At 39.9% G+C, this 19921-nt stretch overlaps 1 protein-coding gene across 1 annotated transcript; it reads left to right on the top strand.

Moving 5' to 3' along the window:
- Window positions 1-2219: 2219 nt before the first annotated feature.
- Window positions 2220-17576, top strand: ZNF131 (zinc finger protein 131). The gene is made up of 6 exons (XM_009575234.1): window positions 2220-2343; window positions 3781-3882; window positions 4680-4824; window positions 7807-8495; window positions 12973-13103; window positions 16914-17576. Exons 1-6 carry the CDS (start codon window positions 2220-2222, stop codon window positions 17574-17576), a joined length of 1854 nt encoding a protein of 617 aa, XP_009573529.1.
- Window positions 17577-19921: the final 2345 nt, after the last annotated feature.

Below are 19921 nucleotides of genomic sequence, written 5' to 3'. Positions count from 1 at the left end.
GCAATAAATTCACACTTTTTACTAATTAATTCATGACAATAAACTAGCTATCATAAGTTGTATGTTTTCTCATGTTTTTTATATGTTCTGAGAAAGACAGAAACCTTTTAAAATTTCTTAGATTTGGTATGGGGGAGGTTGCTCTATTATTTTGAGGGGGTTTTTTGTAAGATAACCCTACAAACACTCAATTTGGAAGTAAATTGCATTTTGGTAGGTGGAAATCATGAGAGTTGGGAGTCAAAATTTTGTTTGTTGTAACTTTTAAGGAATTATGCTTTTAACTGCAAGCATCTGTCCTTTTATGGACAAATCTGTCCTTTTGTTGTCAAAAATGGGCAAGAAGAATTAAACAGTGAAGTAAATGGCTGACAGCTTCCCACGTGAGACTTTATGTGGAATACCAGATGACAGAAGAAAGGCAGGAGCTGCTTGTGATCTATCTTAAACCCATCATTACAGATGGTGAAGTGAATGCAGCAGCAGCGTCCACTCCATTCCACCTCGCTTTCCCCCTTGCCCTCACAGAGTGGTCTCCTCTGTCCCCTTTAAGACGTGATAGGTATCTGCTTGGCAAAGCAGCAATAGCAGGTAGAGCTAGACTTCCATAAGCAGTTGCTTCTGCTCTTCTTTTTTCATGCTTTTGGCAAAATGACTTCTCCATGGGCCACTTTTTCTGACATGCAGGAAAGAGTGTGTTTTGTGGTGAAAACAGGAATTCCACTATTTCCTTTGCTTGATGGTTGCTAGTCATAAGAAGATAACTTTGCTTTTATTATAACCGGGTAATTCTCCTCTCTACTTCTATCAAACCCCATATACCCCTATGTGTGTTTGTTATAAGAGAGGTAGAATTTACACAGACACACAGGGGAGTTAGCAAGTGTGATGGCATCAGCTCAGATGTGGTTAGTTCGCATAAGGAACAGTTTTGGGCTCAGGACTTTCCAATTCCAGTCACACACACAAAAAATCTCACCATAAGTCAGGAAGCACTTGCTCTCTAGCTTATTCTAGCACTCTGAAGAAAACTGCTTCTTTGCCACACCAGGAATTTCCATCTCTATATTCAATGTTTGGTTTCATACTAGCTGCTCTTCTGACTTTCTTCCTTTTGTCCATACTGAGTATAACAGTATAGTGAAGGGTACGTCTCAAATTCCTTTAAAACTCAGTCAAGCCTAGTCAGAAACCACACGTTCTTCAAAGTGAGTTAAACTGTGAAAAGAAACAATGTTTCTGTGCTAATGTGACTTTGAAAGTCTTTGCTTTTTCTGCGGCATTCTCAGTGTGAGCCATGTGAATGTGGGAGTTGAAGATGAGTGCTGCTGCACAGATCTGAAGTCATTTTGCCTGGAGTTAATTCGTGAAATGCTTTCATTGAAGTGCTTGGACTCTCTCCCGAGGTTCTTTTGCATAAGCAGCAGACTAACATCTGCGTCTCGTCCACAGGCACAGAGTTCTGCCAAACCTCTTCAGGTTTGAGAACTGCAATTCCCACCCCCAGCTATGTTTAGTGTTTAAGTAAGGGAGGAAGGGCCATCAGACTACAAGCATATGTGTCTTTCAAAAGGTTGGCAAAGAATATTTCACCTTGCAGGGGGAGAAGTGTAAGTAGCCTGGGTGAATAAGACGCTCTTTGCTCTTGGGTGTGACAGCACATTAAGTCCTTGGCAACTCCAGTGTACTCAGAAGCTGAAAAGTGCTGCTTTATACATCCTTATTTAAAGGAAGTAAACACCTTGTGTTCACTAGATGCAAAATGTGACTTAAATATGAAAATTTTAAGAACTGTTCTTCCACCAAGTGGATTGGTGGAATTGCGAGAAGTAACTGTATAAAGATTCCAACTTTATGCTGCTGAGGTGTTGTTGAATAATTAGCTGTGGAGATGTTACATCCCTGCAGTATTTGCTTTGAGGGAGGTGGGTCCCTGCTGAATCTGTAGAATAAAGAAATACCCTTACCCACTTTGACTGTTTTTTCATGTATATAAATAAGGCAATATTCCACGACATTAACCCTGCCATTTCCTACCTGTCAGCTAAAATCAGGTAAACCTGTTACCAAGACAGTTTAGTGTTTCTGTTGGTTTTGTAGTCCCTGAAAAGTTCTAGTTAGTTTATGTTTGTATACTAACCTGGCTGTGCATAGTATTTACTGAGTGGTGCAGTATTCTTACGCTCATACCACATCTCTTGCAGACTAGTCCTTTTGCCATGGAAGCAGAAGAAACGATGGAGTGTATCCAGGAATTCCCTGAACACTATAAAGTTATTTTGGATAGATTGAATGAACAACGTGAGCAGGACCAGTTTACGGATATCACTCTGATTGTCGATGGTAGGTACAGGCCTGAGAACCAGTTGATGTACAGAGAATTCTGAAACCTGTGTTGGGTTTGTCACAGGTCAGCTGTCAAACTGGGCTGCTACAAATTCTTGGTTCTGTAGCGGTGTGCAAGTTGCTTGCAGAGTTTCATTTAAAATCTTGGAGTGAACAGTCTCCAGCAGTGATTAATAATTTTGCTTCTGTTTTTCCAAACAAGGAGCTAAGTATTTTCAGATAGAAGCCCACTTTGAAACTGCTGTGCTTTATTTAATGTGTTGTCTTAGGATTTCCAAAACATTGTTAAAATACTTTTCCCTAACTTGAGCTGACTATTTGCATGCGGAGAACTTGTACAAATATTGTGTGTTTAAAAAAAAAAACACCTTGAAATAAGATTTACTTCTTGCTTTTCTGGTATCTGCCTACTATTTTAATATATGGTTAAAATAGGGTAGAAGCACTCACTTTTCTTTTTACATGTGGTCTAAGGACATAAGTATTATATCAAAAGGATGATGGAGATATAAGTGCTTATTATCTCCTTAGAAAAGGTGGTGTCTGATAGATCACCTAAGATTGCTTCTTATCCCAAATGTGTCTTAGAACAGGTGAGGACTTCAAGGAAGATAGGCAGTGTCCACTAGGACAGACCTAGCTAAAGGAGTACCACCTGATCTTTAAAAAGGATAGCAAGAACTCACTTGAAGGAAAAGGGTCCTACAGAGCCCAGATTAGAAAAAAGTAAGCAAATGAAGAAAAAATTGCTCTTCAGGAATTGCCGAAGTTTCACTGACAGCGCTTGCAGAAGACTTATCCTGAATGTTTGTTCCTGCTCTGGTATTACTAAATCCATGTGTTGAGCTCAAAGCTGTTTTGTGTGCAGCTGTGTAGTTCTAATCCATGATCCTTCTCTTATCTGTGTCCCATGGAACCTTATGAATGTTAATGCCTGCGCCAGAGAGAAGGCAGCACAGCGATGGGGATTACACAGCCTGGAAAACAGGAAGAACAGAGCAGAACCGCTTCTGTTCTGCAGCGATGTTTATGCTGGCAGAAGTGGTGATAAAATACATCAATCTGTAACAGCAACAAAAAACAAGGAGAACCTGGATAAAACCTGAGAGCTGAACCCAAGACATACAGGAAAAAGATTGCATAGGAATTTCCTGTAACTTAGATATCTGAAGAGAGAAACACTGGAGTGAGTGAGTCCTCCAGCTGATTGAGTTGCAGAGCTTCAGCAAGGTCAGTGATGTCAGCAAGGGTCTGCATGTGATGGGACAGGCTAGCTGCAGTAGTATCCCATGTTACAAGGAGACATACTAAGTGACTATATGCTGCTCGAATAGATTTGTAGACTAGGGGGTCTCTTTTCTGCATCTACACTTATTCTGCACTAAGAGTGAGGAAGGTGTTACCCTAATCCAAAATTTCTGTCTCTCTTTCTAGGCCACCATTTCAAAGCTCATAAGGCTGTTCTTGCTGCCTGTAGCCAGTTCTTCTACAAATTCTTCCAGGATTTCACTCAGGAGCCCTTAGTGGAGATTGAAGGTAATCTGATTTGTGCAAATAAAAACCTTCAGAGCTGTATGCCCAAGATGGAAATGAATGTAGTATCCTTGGTATGGGTTTACATACATGCTTGGTCATATCAATTAGCTTTCTAGATCTCAGCTCTTGAGTTGTTCTGAGGCAGCTACCACACTGGAAAAAAACTTCCCCTGAAGAAAAGTTAAAAAAAAAAAAACAGTCTTGAATTAAACCTTTTGGAAGGGAAAGCGTGAGGCTTGGGGGTAGTTTTTTCCTTTTTGTGTTTTCACATGGAGGTCAGGCAGGCCCTGTATCTTTTTAGGACTAGCGGTGTGACATAGAATCTTCTCCCTGACAACAGCTATTCTGGTCACGTGAAAAAGACTGCCAGTGATGGCCAATGGCAGATGCCTTGATTGGGATGCAAGAACAGGATAGACATGGAGCAATACTTGCCTGGTAGGCAGGGAGCAAATTCCTGGAGCAATATTTCAGCCTTGGGTAACTTGTTGCTCAGAGGTCTCTTGAAAGATTGTATTTTTGTGTTTAAATCTATACTTGTTATTATTCAAACAGCTATTTGTCCATCTTATCCTTCCTTTCATCTTTGTTGTGGCATAACTCTGTAGTTGCTCCAGATTCACATGTTTCTATAGTAGACTTTTTATTCCGACATGAACCTTTTAAGGGTCATCTTTATGAAACTAGCAGCTACAGTATTGTGAGCAAAATGGTGAGCAGGCAAGTGTGCAAGATTCATCAGATAGATGAGACTGAGGAATTGCTAAAAGAAACTTGTTTTTCTTGCCTGTATACAGGTGTAAGTAACATGGCATTTCGTCACCTAATTGAGTTCACTTATACAGCAAAACTAATGGTCCAAGGTGAGGAAGAAGCAAATGATGTTTGGAAAGCAGCTGAGTATCTACAGATGTTAGAAGCAATCAAAGCACTTGAAATCAGGTAAGCACATAAGCCTCTTTTTCTTCCCAACGCTGAAGTGTAGAGTCAGAAGAATCCTTTTACAAGAGCTGGCTGCCAGTATTTTGCAGTGCTGTTCCTTACGCTGGAACCTCCTAAACTTGTGCGGGACCATATACTCTTCTACAATAAGATATGGGTCAGAATTATTCAGGCTAAAAAATGAATGTCACATTCTTTGGGCTGAAACTCGATGACAAATGACATGGCTGGTAAATGTTGCAGACATTGTAGGCCTGTGACTTTGTGAAAACTAATACCAGGTCTCTGTGCTATCTGACTGCCGACACCTGCTTGACAGCTGGGTATACAGTGACAATGTGCCTCAGGTAATTAGACCACATTAACAAGCTCGTGCTGGTGTTTTGATTTCATGCAGCTTTCAGCTATTTCTGAGAGAATAAGCAGTGATCTTAGAACTTCTTGCTGCAAAATTAAGCTCTCAAACTTCTTGAATGAATGTAACTGTTATAATCAGTTTTATATGGGATCAATACTTAATCAAATATGGCCGTGGCACCTTTTATCCGGTACCAGGAACTGTACTCCATCACCAAACTCCAACCTGAGAAAAGCAGGTGCCAGTCCCATCATGCTGGTTTTCTTCCCCTTCCTTCCCTTTCACTTTCACAAAATGCTCACACATTCTCATTCCTTCTGCATGCTACACTGTTCTGCTGGCATGAAGCAGAGGGAGGGGCAATAAATGCTCCCAGCAATTATGGTTATTTTTACTTTCTCTTCTAGACCTGCTGAAAGGTCTTCGCATTCAGGCTAAGGAAAGATTTTTGCTTCCTTTTTATTTCCCCACAGACACATTAGCCACGGAGAGTGGCATTGGCCCCAAGTTCCTCTAGTAGCCAGCTAACATTTTGTTTTAAAAAAAAAAACCTCCATGACATGATACACTTGGTTTTCAACATCAGCATTTATTTCCAAATTAACTTATTCTGTGCTTATTCTTGGATTGGCAGTAGAGCTGAATAAGCGTGTAACTGTTTTTTTTAATAGGAAAGATACGGGATTACGCATTTCTAGTCCTACCCTCCAACCCCACAAACACCCTTTTTTTGACATGATTAAGATTAAGCATGGTACCACCAAAAGAGCTTTTTTTTTTTTTTTACTCAGGAAGAAAAGCAGACTTTAGCTGTCTGCTTGAGGAATTTAAAAGAAACTTGAAACTGAAAAAGTATGTTCTAATCAGTATCACTTTGAGTCAGTGTACACCAGTAGAACTGTTGAACCAGGATTCAGATACATCCATTAAGCTAAACTGTCCAGCCTGCAATTATTTCCCACTATTGTATAATGTTATGCAGTTTGTTGGTTATGCATCACTGGTAAACACTGTAATTATTATGTTACAAGGAAACAAATGTTTTGCTTAATGAACACACATGCAAGCCAGTCTATTCTTAGAGTTATTTCCATTGTTTATAGATTTTGAAAAGTTTTTTGTGGGGCTTTGTTTGGTTTGTTTTGGGTTTTTTTGGTTAGAAAGACAAACTTGAGTACCACTGTCAGTCTCTGTTTTCTCCTCCACAGTAAGAGGGGGAAGAATTGCAATACAGTGCCTCAGTCAGAGCTTTGACTGAAAGGGGTAAGCTTCAGAAACTTTAGCTGAAGTAGAGATGATTATAGAACTATTTATTTGTATAATGCGTCGAAGAGTTGCAGATCGCATAATCTAGACTAGAAAGAAAACAACCAGCTGTTATTCCTTAAAATGCAGTTGTGTTTTATGCATGTATCCCCATTCAAAGTTTCACACAATGTGGTCAAGGACGGTAGTCTCCTCTTTGAGCAGATTATTCTTTTGGTACATGATCCTGGAGCTCCTTGCAGTAATGTGCAAAGTAACTGTCACCTTTTAGATATCAGAAATCCAGGCTAGATGAAACTCTAAGTTTAACTGCTCTGTCTTCCTGTGTCTGAGTAGAGTAAGGTGCAATTTAATAAGCTGTATCCTGCATTAGATCATTAGTCGCACGTCTCTGACATATGACTTACAGATACTGGGCGAAGCCTTATCTCTCCTATTACTAGAAAACGTGAAAGTGATAGGGAGTGGATTACGTGAAAGGATTCATCAGGCTGCAAAGGAAGGTAAAAGCACAGCTTACTCCTGTCAGTCTGACTTGAGGGGAATATAGCCTCTCATTTTCGAAACTGATAATCAGTAGTAAAACCTCCAGCACATAAGTGCTGTGGATGATCTTGAGGGTGTGACTTGAAAGCATTGGTCCACTCCGCTCTGTGTTTGAGAAGGCATGCTATCCCTGACATCTTGGAAGAAGGGGGTTGTATGTGTATGATGCAGGGAGAACAGAAACAGAGCTGGGGGTTATGTTTAAGCCCAGAAAATTAAACTAGAATACTGTTTCCACATCCCAGTGGCTTTTATTTTTACCTCAGCTGTTAGCTGTGTGCTTTCCTGAAGTACGAGATGTTATAATCATTGTGTGAAGTCACCGCTGTAGTGTTTTCTAACAAGCTGTAAGCGCTGCAGGCAATTGTACATACTCCAGACCTTAAGAGGTGAATAGTGTAGGAAGGACTTGAATGTTATTTCTGAGTAGGCAGGCCAAAGAACTCCTTCCTTCGGGGAAGTTGTCTTTCCAAGTACAGAATTTCACAAATTCTTTGATAAACCTATGTCATTAGGTTAACTGGCCTTTCTTCTTGATAGGTGCTTTGTATCATTCAAGCAGAGCTATTTAAAACACTTTAGTAGCCTTATGGCAAAGGCTCTGCAGCTTTAACCATGCTATTTTACAGCTCTAAGTGGTATAGATTAAGGACAAATTAGTTTCTGACATGCACACAGATTATGTGGTCATTCATCATTCACCTTCTTTGAGAAACAGCTAGAGAGTGTTGGATGCAGAAGCTCAGTATTAGGCAGGAATTGTTATGTTAGTGCTTATGGATCATAACCATGTTTATGCAAATGCTTTACAGGAACAAAGAAAATTCATCACCCTTAGAATCAAATCAACCACAAGGTAAAAATAAACCAAAAAAGAGGAAGATAGCTGAAACCTCTAACGTTATCACAGAAACACTGCCATCTGCAGAATCGGAGCCTGTTGAAATTGAGGTTGAGATTGCTGAAGGGACGATTGAAGTGGAAGATGACAGCATCGAAACACTTGAAGAAGTAGCTTCTGCAGAGCAATCCATAAAGTACATACAGACAACAGGTACATCAGATGAATCTGCTTTGGCTCTTTTGGCAGATATCACCAGCAAGTATCGTCAGGGAGAGAGAAAATGCCAGATCCAAGAAGAAGGTGATAGTGCAACTGATCCCTCGTGCAAACAGGTAGAAGGTATTGAAATTGTGGAACTTCAGCTGTCACACGTGAACAATTTATTCCACTGTGAGAAATGTAACCGTTCATTTAAATTGTTTTACCATTTTAAGGAACACATGAAAACACACTCTACTGAGAGTTACAAGTGTGACATATGCAATAAAAGGTACCTACGAGAGAGTGCTTTGAAACAGCACCTCACCTGTTACCACCTTGATGAAGGTGGTGCCAGCAAGAAGCAAAGACCTGGCAAAAAAATACATATATGCCAGTACTGTGATAAGCAGTTTGACCACTTTGGCCATTTTAAAGAGCACCTCCGGAAGCACACAGGTAAGAGTACTGCTATATTCCTGTACTTGTGACCTTGGCTTGTAGCATTTTGAGTTTTTGCATGTTTTGGGGAAATAGAGAATATGCTGAAGAGGACACAGGAGTCCTGAGTGCTAGAAATACTTGGCTTCTAGTTACCACTAAAATGCTGGTTTGTCTTTTTGTTTGTTCGTTTGTTTTCCATTGATGTAAAGTTTTGAGAGATTGAGGTGGTTACAAGTAGGCACCTAAAACCAGAAAGCACTAATGAAGCTTCTCTCTCAAGTCTATTAAATCTTAAAGACTTTTTCTAAATAATTTCTTAAGGCATGTTTCCTTCATCAAAAGTACCAAACTGAGGAGCTATTTCTATTTTCACAATTCTACTAGTAAATGTGTCTGTTGAAATACGATCTGAACTGTGAGCCTTCTGAGCTCAGAACTTCTGAGCAAATGCCTATTAATGCATTAGGCATAAAACACCGCCTAAGAATTCTCTCTTGTACCATCTTGTTTGGGAAATTTCACCCCTACTCTTGATACCTCATCTATGATTTGATTTTTCTTTGTTAATTAACACAGCAAAACATTTCTAGTGACTATGGTACACTTTTTTTACTGTGAAATCTGCCTCTCTGAAATCTGGATAGCATCTTTGAGTACAAAATTACTTGTGCTCCTTCTTTCCTCTTTATAATACTGGAGATTAAGATGCTGCTTCTTCCTCTCACTGAAAAGTCTACTATCTGAACAGGTACTGAGCGTTATACAGATAACTCTGAATGTAAAATATATGTGGTCCTATCTTCCAGATGTTTTTGTTTAATATGTCAGTCATGAGCCATCAGTAAGAATTAAATGGAGGGTGGCAGCCCTATTTCTTTTGCAGCTTCTTATTGTTGTTAAAGCTTTTTAATTCGGATTTCTTTATATCTGTGTATGGGACTGCTGAGTATTGATATATGACACTGTGTCCAGTCAATTCCCAATAGCCCCTTAAAAGTTCCATTTATAAACAGTCTTTGGCAAATCCTTATTCCCTGTGAAGCGGGAAGTGTTTCACCATTATGAGTAATCCAAATACAAGCTACTTAACAAAAGTCTTTTCAGAGAAAAGTTTGTGGCAGACTAACAGAGTAACCCAAATATCACAGTATGTGGTTGCTGTTGTGACAAAGGATTTTTGGGACAAAGCAACTTAGCATATCACAGGAGGTACAGAGTACTTTCTAAATATATTTTGATACAAGTATAACGCATGGAATCTAATTACTTCCGGTTTAGCATTTTCAAAAGCCTTAAGCTTAAAATCAAAACAGATGCTACCATTTAACTGTTGTCTCCTAAGGTCAGTGGAAAAACTCCCATTCAGCCAAAGGCTTTCCAAGTTCCGAATTCCATATAGCACTGGTTGAATGCTAAAATGAAATTAAAAGGCCTGGGAGAAAACATCCTACAAAGTATTTGATCCTATTGCTGCTTAATCACAACACCAGCAATAACATGAAAATAGCAATTGGGGCAGAAATAGACACCTTATATCAGTGTTGGTGATTCTTTTTGATGTAGAAATTTGACATACCAATGGCTATTATCTTAGACTCAATAAAAGAAAGGAAGGAGATCCATGGAGTTTCTTTCTCACTCATGCGTACAATGCCTTAAGCACCTTCTGAGCCTCTGAAAAAATACCTCAAAAATGTGTTGCATGGCATATAACTCTGAAAGTATTAACAAAGTCATCTCCAGAACTTATAAAGAGGGAGGGGTTTTGGTCTGATCTAATTATTATCTTTTTCCCCTTTATCAGAATGGATGAGATTTCACTTGCCAGTCGTAAGTAATGCACAGAACAGAAATTCTGCATGGTTGCACTTAAGTAATGTATATCTGTTGAGTTCAATAGCTCTAATTTGTCTTACACAAGAAGAGCAGTTTCCTCACACAGAAATCGATCTTGGAATGAAGCTACTCCTGTCAATATGCTGGTCTAATCCTGATATTTTGCAAAGCTTATATTCCCTAGCAGAAAGAGACACTGAACAGATTTGATTTCCTTTGATTTTTCTGGAAATTTTGACTGCTGAATATTTCTCAAAGTTAGGCCTTCTTGATTTTTTTTTTTTCCTTTTTTTCTGTTTATGGAGAGTGTGTGTGCGTGTGCTCACATGAGTGAAGGTGGAAGCGAAGGAGTCATGATGTGTTCCAAGCAGCTAAATTAATCTGCTCTTATCTGAAAACTCTGTAACTGAAGTAATTTGTATACAAAGCTCTTAGGAAAAATTAATCAAGGTCTTTGCCATTCTTGGTTAATCCAAAATATGTTTTACAGGAAGTGTACTTTGAACTGCAAATAACATCTTCCATAGGAGTGAATAAATGGACTCTATTTACATACCTTGAATAAATGATCCCAAGAAGTTAATCTGATAAATGTCCGAGTTTGGTGTGTTTGTGGAAAAAAAAATAATAACTAGGTTTACTATTTCTCTCCAAGCCCACCCTAAATAACGATATGGTAGTTTTATGGTTATGATTGAATTCCTTGGTATTTCTTACATAGTAGGCAAATAAAAGTCACTGTGTTAGTTATGAATTCCTTTGGGTTAAAAAATACTTATTTGGGGCAGTCTCCTTCCTGCGACTGTCGCATTATAAAGGACCAGCACAATATTGGACTATCTCCAGTCAGAATTTGTGTCCTGTGAGTTACTTACGATTGGCAAGTGAAATCTCATCCGTTCTCGTAAAGGGAGAAAAAGATAATCATTATATCAGGCCAAAAACCTCCCTCTTCGTAAAAATCTCACTTAGATGAGGCTAAACTCATAGTTGGACGGCACGTGGAGGGGGAGAAGCAAGTTGTCACCTTTAGCAGAGGAGTTTAGCCCCCAGCTAAACAGTGTGTTTCTCAGAAGGAAGAGGAAGGAAGCCAGCTGGCATGCTCTCTGTTTTCCATCACTGCTGTGACTGGTGCAGCCCAGGTGACTTGCACTGTTGATGTGCACTGTGCAGTAAGTCACACAGTGTCTTTTGGCCTTTGGATATTGCCACCATTATCTTTGAATTGTCACTTCCAGACACTTTCGGCTGAATATATTGCAGATTACTGAAGAATTTGAGTAAGAATAGAATAAATCTGTCCCTGACTGGTGCCTTGCTCCAAGTAACTATTTAAACGTGACCACATCACAGGGCAGGTGAAGGTCTGTGGTATCCATTCGTTGCTTGGGCAAAGTCCATATTTTTGACCTGCAAGACTAATGGCAGTTCAGCATCCTCTGCATTACCTGTACAACAGTCTCCAAAAACATAGCATTTTGAAACGATTAAGGGGAATGTTCCCACCATTTACGATTTTTCTGTAGCGTTTAAGTGTGTAAGTGAGAATTATAGGCTACTTGTGGATTTCTTTTGAAAAGCTAATCAGGAACTTCTGAATATCTTTATTTCTGAAAATACAGGTTTATAGGCTTTCCATTTCAATAGTCAATAACTACTGCATTTCTGAAAATGCAGGCTTTTAAACTAGCTAGGATAGATTCTTATGTTATTCACTAAAATGTCTCAGCCTTTTTTGGAATTCATTAAGCTGCTTGTTTCAGTAGTGATGTTGGTGTCTGTACCTCCGCAGATTAATTATCAGACTTTCAGAAGAAACACACTGGTCCTAAGTTTTTTTGTACTTTAATTTCCTTGAATTTCATTGTGTTTGTGCGTGATGAAATTAGTAAACAGAGACACCAGTTGTTCTTTATTACTACTTGATGACAGTAACAACAGTATACTACTTTGGATGAAAAAGAGAAAATGACCTGTTTTCAGCCTCTCCTGCTGTTGTCCTTAGCTGGCTTCTGTGTTTGGCCAAAGTGAAAGGAATTTTTATCTTGCTTGTGCCCATTTATGTCCCTCTGTCCTTTCTCTTCACTGTATTTTGCGGGGGAAGGAGGAGTGGTGTTTGTTTGTTTGTTTTAATACTGATGCGTTGTTATTTCATGGTCGTTCCATGCCAACTTCTTTTTCTGGAACTCAGTTTCAGCTCTCAAGTATAAGCTGTTATTGTTCTTGAAAATAAAACTTTGTGTTATTTAAATTCGTTCTTTAATGTGTTACTTTGTATATTTACTAATGTTGATTCTTTAATTATAAATATTATCAGACAAAAAGAGAGAAATAACTGCTATTTCTTTAAGATATTTCATCAGAATAGTAATCTAATTTCCATAAAAACCTAAAAGTACCTTAAATGGCACTGGTAATTGTTAGATTGTTTTTTCTAAATCAGAGTTATGACTCCACATTAGGTTTTTGCCCTTTTATTTACATAAATAAAGTTTACATAGAATGTCTTTCTCTTCTTCTGTAGAATAATCCAGTTGGCCATGTCTTTAGAGCGTATTTATCAACCTACACAAAAGGGAGAGAGGGGAAGAAGAGAGAGCTCACAGAAAACTGGCTGGTTTTATACACATACAAATCCCTGTATCTGTCTTAACAGGTGAAAAACCATTTGAATGTCCAAACTGCCATGAACGTTTTGCTAGGAATAGCACGCTCAAATGTCATCTGACGGCCTGTCAGTCTGGAGCTGGAGCTAAAAAGGGAAGAAAGAAGCTGTACGAATGCCAGGTGGGTAATGGAAGTAGTGGAGTCTGAGGCCAGATACCTCCTTCCTGTGCTGAGGGAGTGTGGGAGTACTGAGCAGTACTGAGAGTGGGCTTATGTCTCCAAGGTCTACTTTTAGTAAAATAAATATAAGGATCGCATTTAACCACAAAATGCAGATAAATTCTACTATCTAAGTAGTTCCATTTAAAATACGGAATTACTGATACGGAGCCTCATAGTACTTATAACCAGAGGGATTCTTATGGGTAGATAAGTGTTCAGCTGCATGTTACTGATCTTTCTGCTTCCTTTTCAAGGTTCTTGATGCACTGACCTAGGCCTTTCCCGCTTGTGAGCATGCTTCACTAAAGTCCAAAATACAAAGTACTATTTTATTTCCTATTTTATTATTCTTCTGTTTGTATCCGATATATTGACTTTGCCTGAAAAGTCATACACTTATGATGACAATCTGTAATGTCTTTTAAGCAAATATAAATGCTGTAGATGGATAGCTAGGGTACTTGGTATGGCGGAGGCTCACAAAATAAAATTAGGCAGATGATTAAAAAAAAGAAACTTTATTTAAACCAAAATTGTTTAAGAGAAAACTAACTAGAAGTGAAGCTCATCAAAATCGTTCAACACTCCAACACCACCAGTAAACCACAGGTTCAGGATGGTGTACAAGGAACTAATACTGCACAGCCAGCTTTAGAAATGAGGATCCAAAATGTGCACAATCACTCACCTATAAGATGAGGGCTCTCAACCTCAAGGAGTTTCCTTGGGTGGCGTCCCGACCCAAGGGAAGAGTCCCCAACTGCAGACCCGCTGCTCCGAGGAGGACCGACTCAACTTGCCCTCTGGCGGGGCTCCATTTATATCCTAGTCGAATCTGACCTGTGGTCAATTCTAATTAGCTGAGGGCTGTAACTTTCTCACTCCTCGCCCGAGGCGTATACATGACCCAAAGTGTGTACGTGACAGTCAGCACTTGCCACCTCAAAGGCGCGAAAGTAAGGGCGCAAAAAGTAAGGGTGCTGTGGTCCTGATGCCCCTGATCTCTTGTCAGGGCGGGTGCACCTGTCACACTTGGTCACTATATGTAACTGATATTTGAAAAGCTGTTCAGATAAATCTTACGTAGCTTTTAAAAGCTGGTTCTGAAAAGCTAGAAAATACAAGAGCTGAGGTTGGTTGCAGCATTTTTTGCCATTTTGCTGCCCCACTGCTGTGACAGTCTCAAATAAGAACACGCTTCTCTCTCTTTCTCTCTTGCTCGTGCGCGCTCTTTCTTGCTTTCTCACGCTCTGGCTTTCTCGCATTCTCGTGCTCGTTTGCTCTCTCGTTTACGCTCTCTCACCCTTTCGTTCTCTCTCTTTCGCTCTCTCCTGCTCTCTCCCTTTCTCTCCCCCTCTCTCTTTTTCTCTTCCGCTGTCTTTTCCCTTAAGGCTTTCACCTTTTTCAGTTCACAGAGTGGCTGTGGTTTGAGGTTAAATTGGGTTGTGTAGTGAAGAAAACTGCTGGATATGGGCTTTATTTGTTCCAAAAGAGAGAGTGATCTTATTCACAGAAAGCATTGAATACTGCAGGAGATGAATTAGTTTTGATTGCTAATCATAGAATAGAATCATAGAATCATTAAGGTTGGAAAAGACCTCTAAGATCATCGAGTCCAACCGTCAACCCACACCACCATGCCCACTAAACCATGTCCCTAAGCGCCTCATCTACACGTCTTCGAAATACCTCCAGGGATGGTGACTCCACCACTTCCCTGGGCAGCCTGTTCCAAGGCCTGACCACTCTTTCAGTAAAGAATTTTTTCCTAATGTCCAGTCTAAACTTCCCTTGGTGCAACTTGAGGCCATTTCCTCTCGTCCTATCACTTGTTACTTGGGAGAAGAGACCAACCCCCACCTCGCTACAACCTCCTTTCAAGTAGTTGTAGAGTGCGATGAAGTCTCCCCTCAGCCTCCTCTTCTCCAGGCTAAACAGCCCCAGTTCCCTCAGCCGCTCCTCATAAGACTTGTTCTCTAGGCCCTTCACCAGCTTCGTTGCCCTTCTCTGGACACGCTCCAGCACCTCAGTGTCCTTCTTGGAGTGAGGGGCCCAAAACTGAACACAGTATTCGAGGTGCGGCCTCACCTCACAGCGGCACGATCACCTCCCTACTCCTCCTGGCCACGCTATTTCTGATACAGGCCAGGATGGCTTTGGCCTTCTTGGCCACCTGGGCACACTGCCGGCTCATGTTCAGCCGGCTGTCAACCAGCACCCCCAGGTCCTTTTCCTCTGGGCAGCTTTCCAGCCACTCTTCCCCAAGCCTGTAGCGTTGCTTGGGGTTGTTGTGGCCAAAGTGCAGGACCCGGCACCTGGCGTTGTTGAACCTCATACAGTTGGCCTTGGCCAACAAACAGATGTTGTGAATGTGGATTAATGTTTCTTCAGCCTGTGGAAACTACAGCAGTTCTTGGATAAATTTTTCTTGAATTTTTCTCTCTTTAGAACTAAATTTGAATAGTGTTCAATAAATAAATCTTGGGTCACTGAACAAAGAGGAGAAAACAAAATCGTGCTTCCTTGATGAGCACTTTTGGTGCTCTTCAGTGTATGCCTTGAGTATTGAATTAGGCTCCATGTGGCAAGAACAATAATTATGTTGAGCATTACTGATAGTCATTATCTTTATGTATGACTAAGTAATTTTGAGTGCTTATCTATAAAGTTAGTATTTTAAGAAGTGTATGTTCAACTTCTTTCTAAAGCGTGAGCCTGGGGTGAAAAAAGCATGGCACTGGCATCACAAACCTGTTTTAACAGACTTCGACAGCAAAATGGAGATATTTAGTTCCACTACACAGACCTGTTCTTGAGTTAATCCCTGTTAGATACTCCATCATCCTTCTGTGCTGAAAATTATGAGGAGATGGAACATTCTGTTTCAAAACTATTTGCCAGCAGTGAAGGGGTGTTGAAATGTGTGTTCTTTGCTGCTTTCTGCAGCCAAGAATACTTGCATGGACAAAGACTCCTTCCTGACCCTGTTTCTTTACTCCGAGCCTGACTCTACCCTACTCTTCTCTCTCTTCTACCCTGGCATCTTATTCATTTCTGCAGTCTCTGTTTGTTGTTTTCAGGCTACTTACCTCAGCGCCAGCTGAAGGGAAAGAAGTGTGCTCATGTGCTTTGTGAAAATAGTGTGTCTGCAGTTGAGGCAGTACTTTTAGCTGGAAGAGAATTAAAGGGATGGACTTTTAAGAGAGTTCTACCTGCTGAAATCACTCAAGTGTTTTTTTGAAATGGCAAAATGGGAGAGTTCAGTCTAGCCAGGTAAACCTCATGACATCATGAGGAAATGAAAGCTGATAAGGAAAAGTTGGCTAGTAGTACTGCATCAAGAACTTCAGTAAAAGGACAGTTTGTATTATATTTCCATGGTACAGTGTTATTACACAAATAGCTTTCCACCCAAAACTCTAGCACCAGACATTTATTAGGGCATGATACTGTACATGAATTTCACATAAGATTAAGAAAATAAGAAAAAAAAAAGAAAACTTTCAAATGCTGTACTGACTCATAAATTTTGTAGGTATCCTGTGTATGCACAACTCAAAGTAGCACACTGTTTCTTAAAAAGAAATAAATAAATACCAGGTCTCCTGTTCATCTGTAGCTGACTTCTCAGCTTTTACCTCTAACTTACATGTTTTTTTAATCCGAGTAGCAAGAAGCTACACTATGTGAAGCCATGATCTGAAATACGCACTGTATTTTGTCATATTTCTATTAGCACTGTTTAACGGACTGTGTCTTTTGTTTCAGGTTTGTAACAGTGTGTTTAACAGCTGGGATCAATTCAAAGATCACTTGGTAATACACACCGGTGACAAGCCCAACCACTGTACCTTATGTGATCTGTGGTTTATGCAAGGCAGTGAGCTGAGAAGGCATCTCAAAGAAATGCACAATATTTCAGAACGAATAGTGACAGAAGAGGTTCTTCCAGTGGAAGCTGTGGAAGCTGAACCGGTAACATCAATGACTATAATAGAACAAGTGGAGCAAGTCCATGTCCTACCAGTAATTCAGGTACAAGTGGATCCTGCACAGGTAACTGTGGAACAGATGCACCAGGATCTCATACAGGACAGTCAAGTGAAAGGCACACAGATAGATGAACTGCAAGAACAGGTGCAAATTAGTTACTTGGAAGTTGAACACATTCAGACTGAACAAGGTGCTGAAGTTCATGTGGAGCAGTTACATGTTGAGCATGTAAATCAAATACAGATGGAAGAAGTACAGGCAGAACTTATAGATGGAACAGACCTGGAACAAGTAGAATATGAAAGTGTTGATCAAGGAGAAGCAGAAGAAAAGGAACCTAATCAAGTAGATGATGCAGATAAGGAAGATCATGAACAAGCTGAAGACTTAAAAACTCAACAATTAGTGGACACGCAGAATGAAAAGGTGGATGATTAGAACAAGTAACGACACTGTGCAGGTTTAGGAATGAAATACCAAATTATTTTTGTTAACTGTTACATTGGTTTTTGAACCATCAGTGGTCACCTTTCCAATATGCTGTCCTTAGGAAGCTGGACAAGTGGACCAAAATTAGCTTTCTTCATGTACAACTAAAATTCTCTCATATGAAAAAAATAACTTTCCCATTCATGTAATACCATGAAACAGAAACTACCACAGACACGGACAGCTTTGTGAGGATTTTAATAATGAATAGCTTGTATCATTGTTACACCATCCCTGGGTATATGTAAGAGTAACTTCATCTCTTTTCCTCTTGCAATAGAAGCAAACTCTTGTTACAGATTTGCAGGGTGTCTGTGGCAGAAGAATCAGTAAAATCTGGTGGGTTATAATGTAAGTGGCCAGTCGGGTACCTGTGAATTTTCTGCGCAGACTGTTTGCTGTTTCCTAACAGCAGTCCCTATCTTTCAGGTTGGGGAAAAAACATTGTTGCTGGAGGTCTCTGAGCACAAAAATCCTGTGCCTTTTCAATACTGACTGGTTAAATTTCCACAAAGTTCCTAGAGTATTCAAGAACCTAGTTCAGTAAAAGGCAGTGTAGGTAATGTTATAGCGCTTTATATTTTTGCTTAAAATTGTCAGCTACTGATTTTTTTTGCATTAAATTTAGAGGCAGGGGGCTGAGGGAGGAAACAGATTCCACATGGAGGCAGCAGGACGCTCTAAAAGGGACACTTTAAAATAGGAAAAGCGCAGTAGAATCTGTGGTAAACACAAGCTGGAAGAAAGCTACCAGCAGACTCTTCTTTTATAAATTGTCATTTTTGAAAATGAGTATGTTTAAATATAAATACAGAGGAGACTTGTCTATATGGTATCAGGTTCCTGTTATTTTGAAACGAAATTCTGACACTTGACACAAAGATGTGCTAAACATAAAAGTAAAAGCCATAGGTATGAGTGCTAAACTGTGGATTGAAAAGTAGGAATGTAAATAATTTAATCAACATTAGACAATAAAACAATACCAACCATGAAATGTTGCATTATTTGTTTCATCCAATAAATTAGGAACAACTGAGAGACTGGCAATTACCACTGCCAGCACCCTGTGGTAAGAATCAATCTCATTTTTAATAAGATTATCAGCTCTTTACTGTAAAGTTAGATTTGTTTAGAAAATAATTGTCTAGCTTTATGTTCAAGGATGCTAAGGACTTCTAATTCTCAGTTATTGCCTTGAGATTAGAGGTGCTCCACACTTCTGAAAAACTTTCTTTTCAAAGCCTTAACTGAAGGGAGGAAGTTTTGCAAGGACGTTCCCTAATGCTCTTGGTAATTCTATAGATCTTAGTTAAAATCAGGCTTTTCTATTCAGTCTTCTCCAAATGCAGAATTATTTCCTAGGATTTGCGCTTTTATTTAGTCTCGTTCAAAATTATTCTTGTGTTTCATCGTAGCCTTTGAGAAACTGTTGCAAAACAAACATGATCTTAATTAAAATTTCGAACAATTTGATTAATGTAACTTGCATTGTGTTGTGTTTTCTGAGATGCAAGTAATATGTAATGAGATTCTGTGCAGAGTGAAGAATGTGGCCCAATGTTCATCATGAAAGAAAAAGTTGGCTATTGTATTTATACCTGGCTTCTAATAAGAAGCTCATCTTTTGATAACACAGAGAGGACAGCCCTGCTTGCTTAGCTGCATAACTCTAATTTTTTATGTATTTGTGCATATAAACACAAAGTCTGTATCTGTGAAATTAGAAGAACGATCTGGCGGTGTGTCTAACCAACGAAACTAACTTTTAGGTAATTTAAGTCCAAAGTAAATTGAGCAGTGGTATTGGTGGCAGGGCCGTGGTTTGGTAAGCACAGTTGGGCTATTTCTTTGTTCTGTTTGATCTTTCCTTTTCAACAACAGTTCATTAATTTGGTAGGAGAGAAATGATGCCCAGTGCTGCCCCATCCAGACTCCCGCTGAGCCTGGGTGGGAGCATGGTGGGACCATGAGCAATCCCCTCCTCACTCTGAGGGACCAGGCGAAAGGCTCTCCCCAAGTAATAGCTCCACTGGAGAGCCTTTCCCTTTGCAACCCCCTTTTCCCTATAATTTCCTTCCTAAATGTCTGAAGCCCACATTGCTCCCACTGGTGGAGTCCCTCATGCCTCCTTACTGCAACAGCTGATTCTGGGCGAGGGAAGATTGATGGAGTCAGAAGCTCTGGCTGCTCTCTGTAACGGCCACCTTGTTGTCCTCTTTCTGCCCCAAAGGTCTGTGTAGACACACAGACCTCTCCGAACTCTGTATTACCTATGCACCATTGGAGGAGTT

Source organism: Fulmarus glacialis, unplaced genomic scaffold (genome assembly GCF_000690835.1).
Source record: "Fulmarus glacialis isolate BGI_N327 unplaced genomic scaffold, ASM69083v1 scaffold16803, whole genome shotgun sequence".
In the NCBI taxonomy this organism is placed as follows: domain Eukaryota; kingdom Metazoa; phylum Chordata; class Aves; order Procellariiformes; family Procellariidae; genus Fulmarus; species Fulmarus glacialis.
The sequence above is the reverse complement of the archived record's forward strand: the minus strand, read 5'-3'. Positions and strand labels throughout refer to the sequence as shown.

Coding starts and splice junctions, on each gene's coding strand:
- ZNF131 (XM_009575234.1), top strand. CDS start 2,220: ATGGAAGCAGAAGAAACGATGGAGTGTATCCAGGAATTCCCTGAACAC. Junction 2,344..3,780: donor TATCACTCTGATTGTCGATG/GTAGGTACAGGC, acceptor CTCTCTTTCTAG/GCCACCATTTCAAAGCTCAT. Junction 8,496..12,972: donor GCACCTCCGGAAGCACACAG/GTAAGAGTACTG, acceptor CTGTCTTAACAG/GTGAAAAACCATTTGAATGT.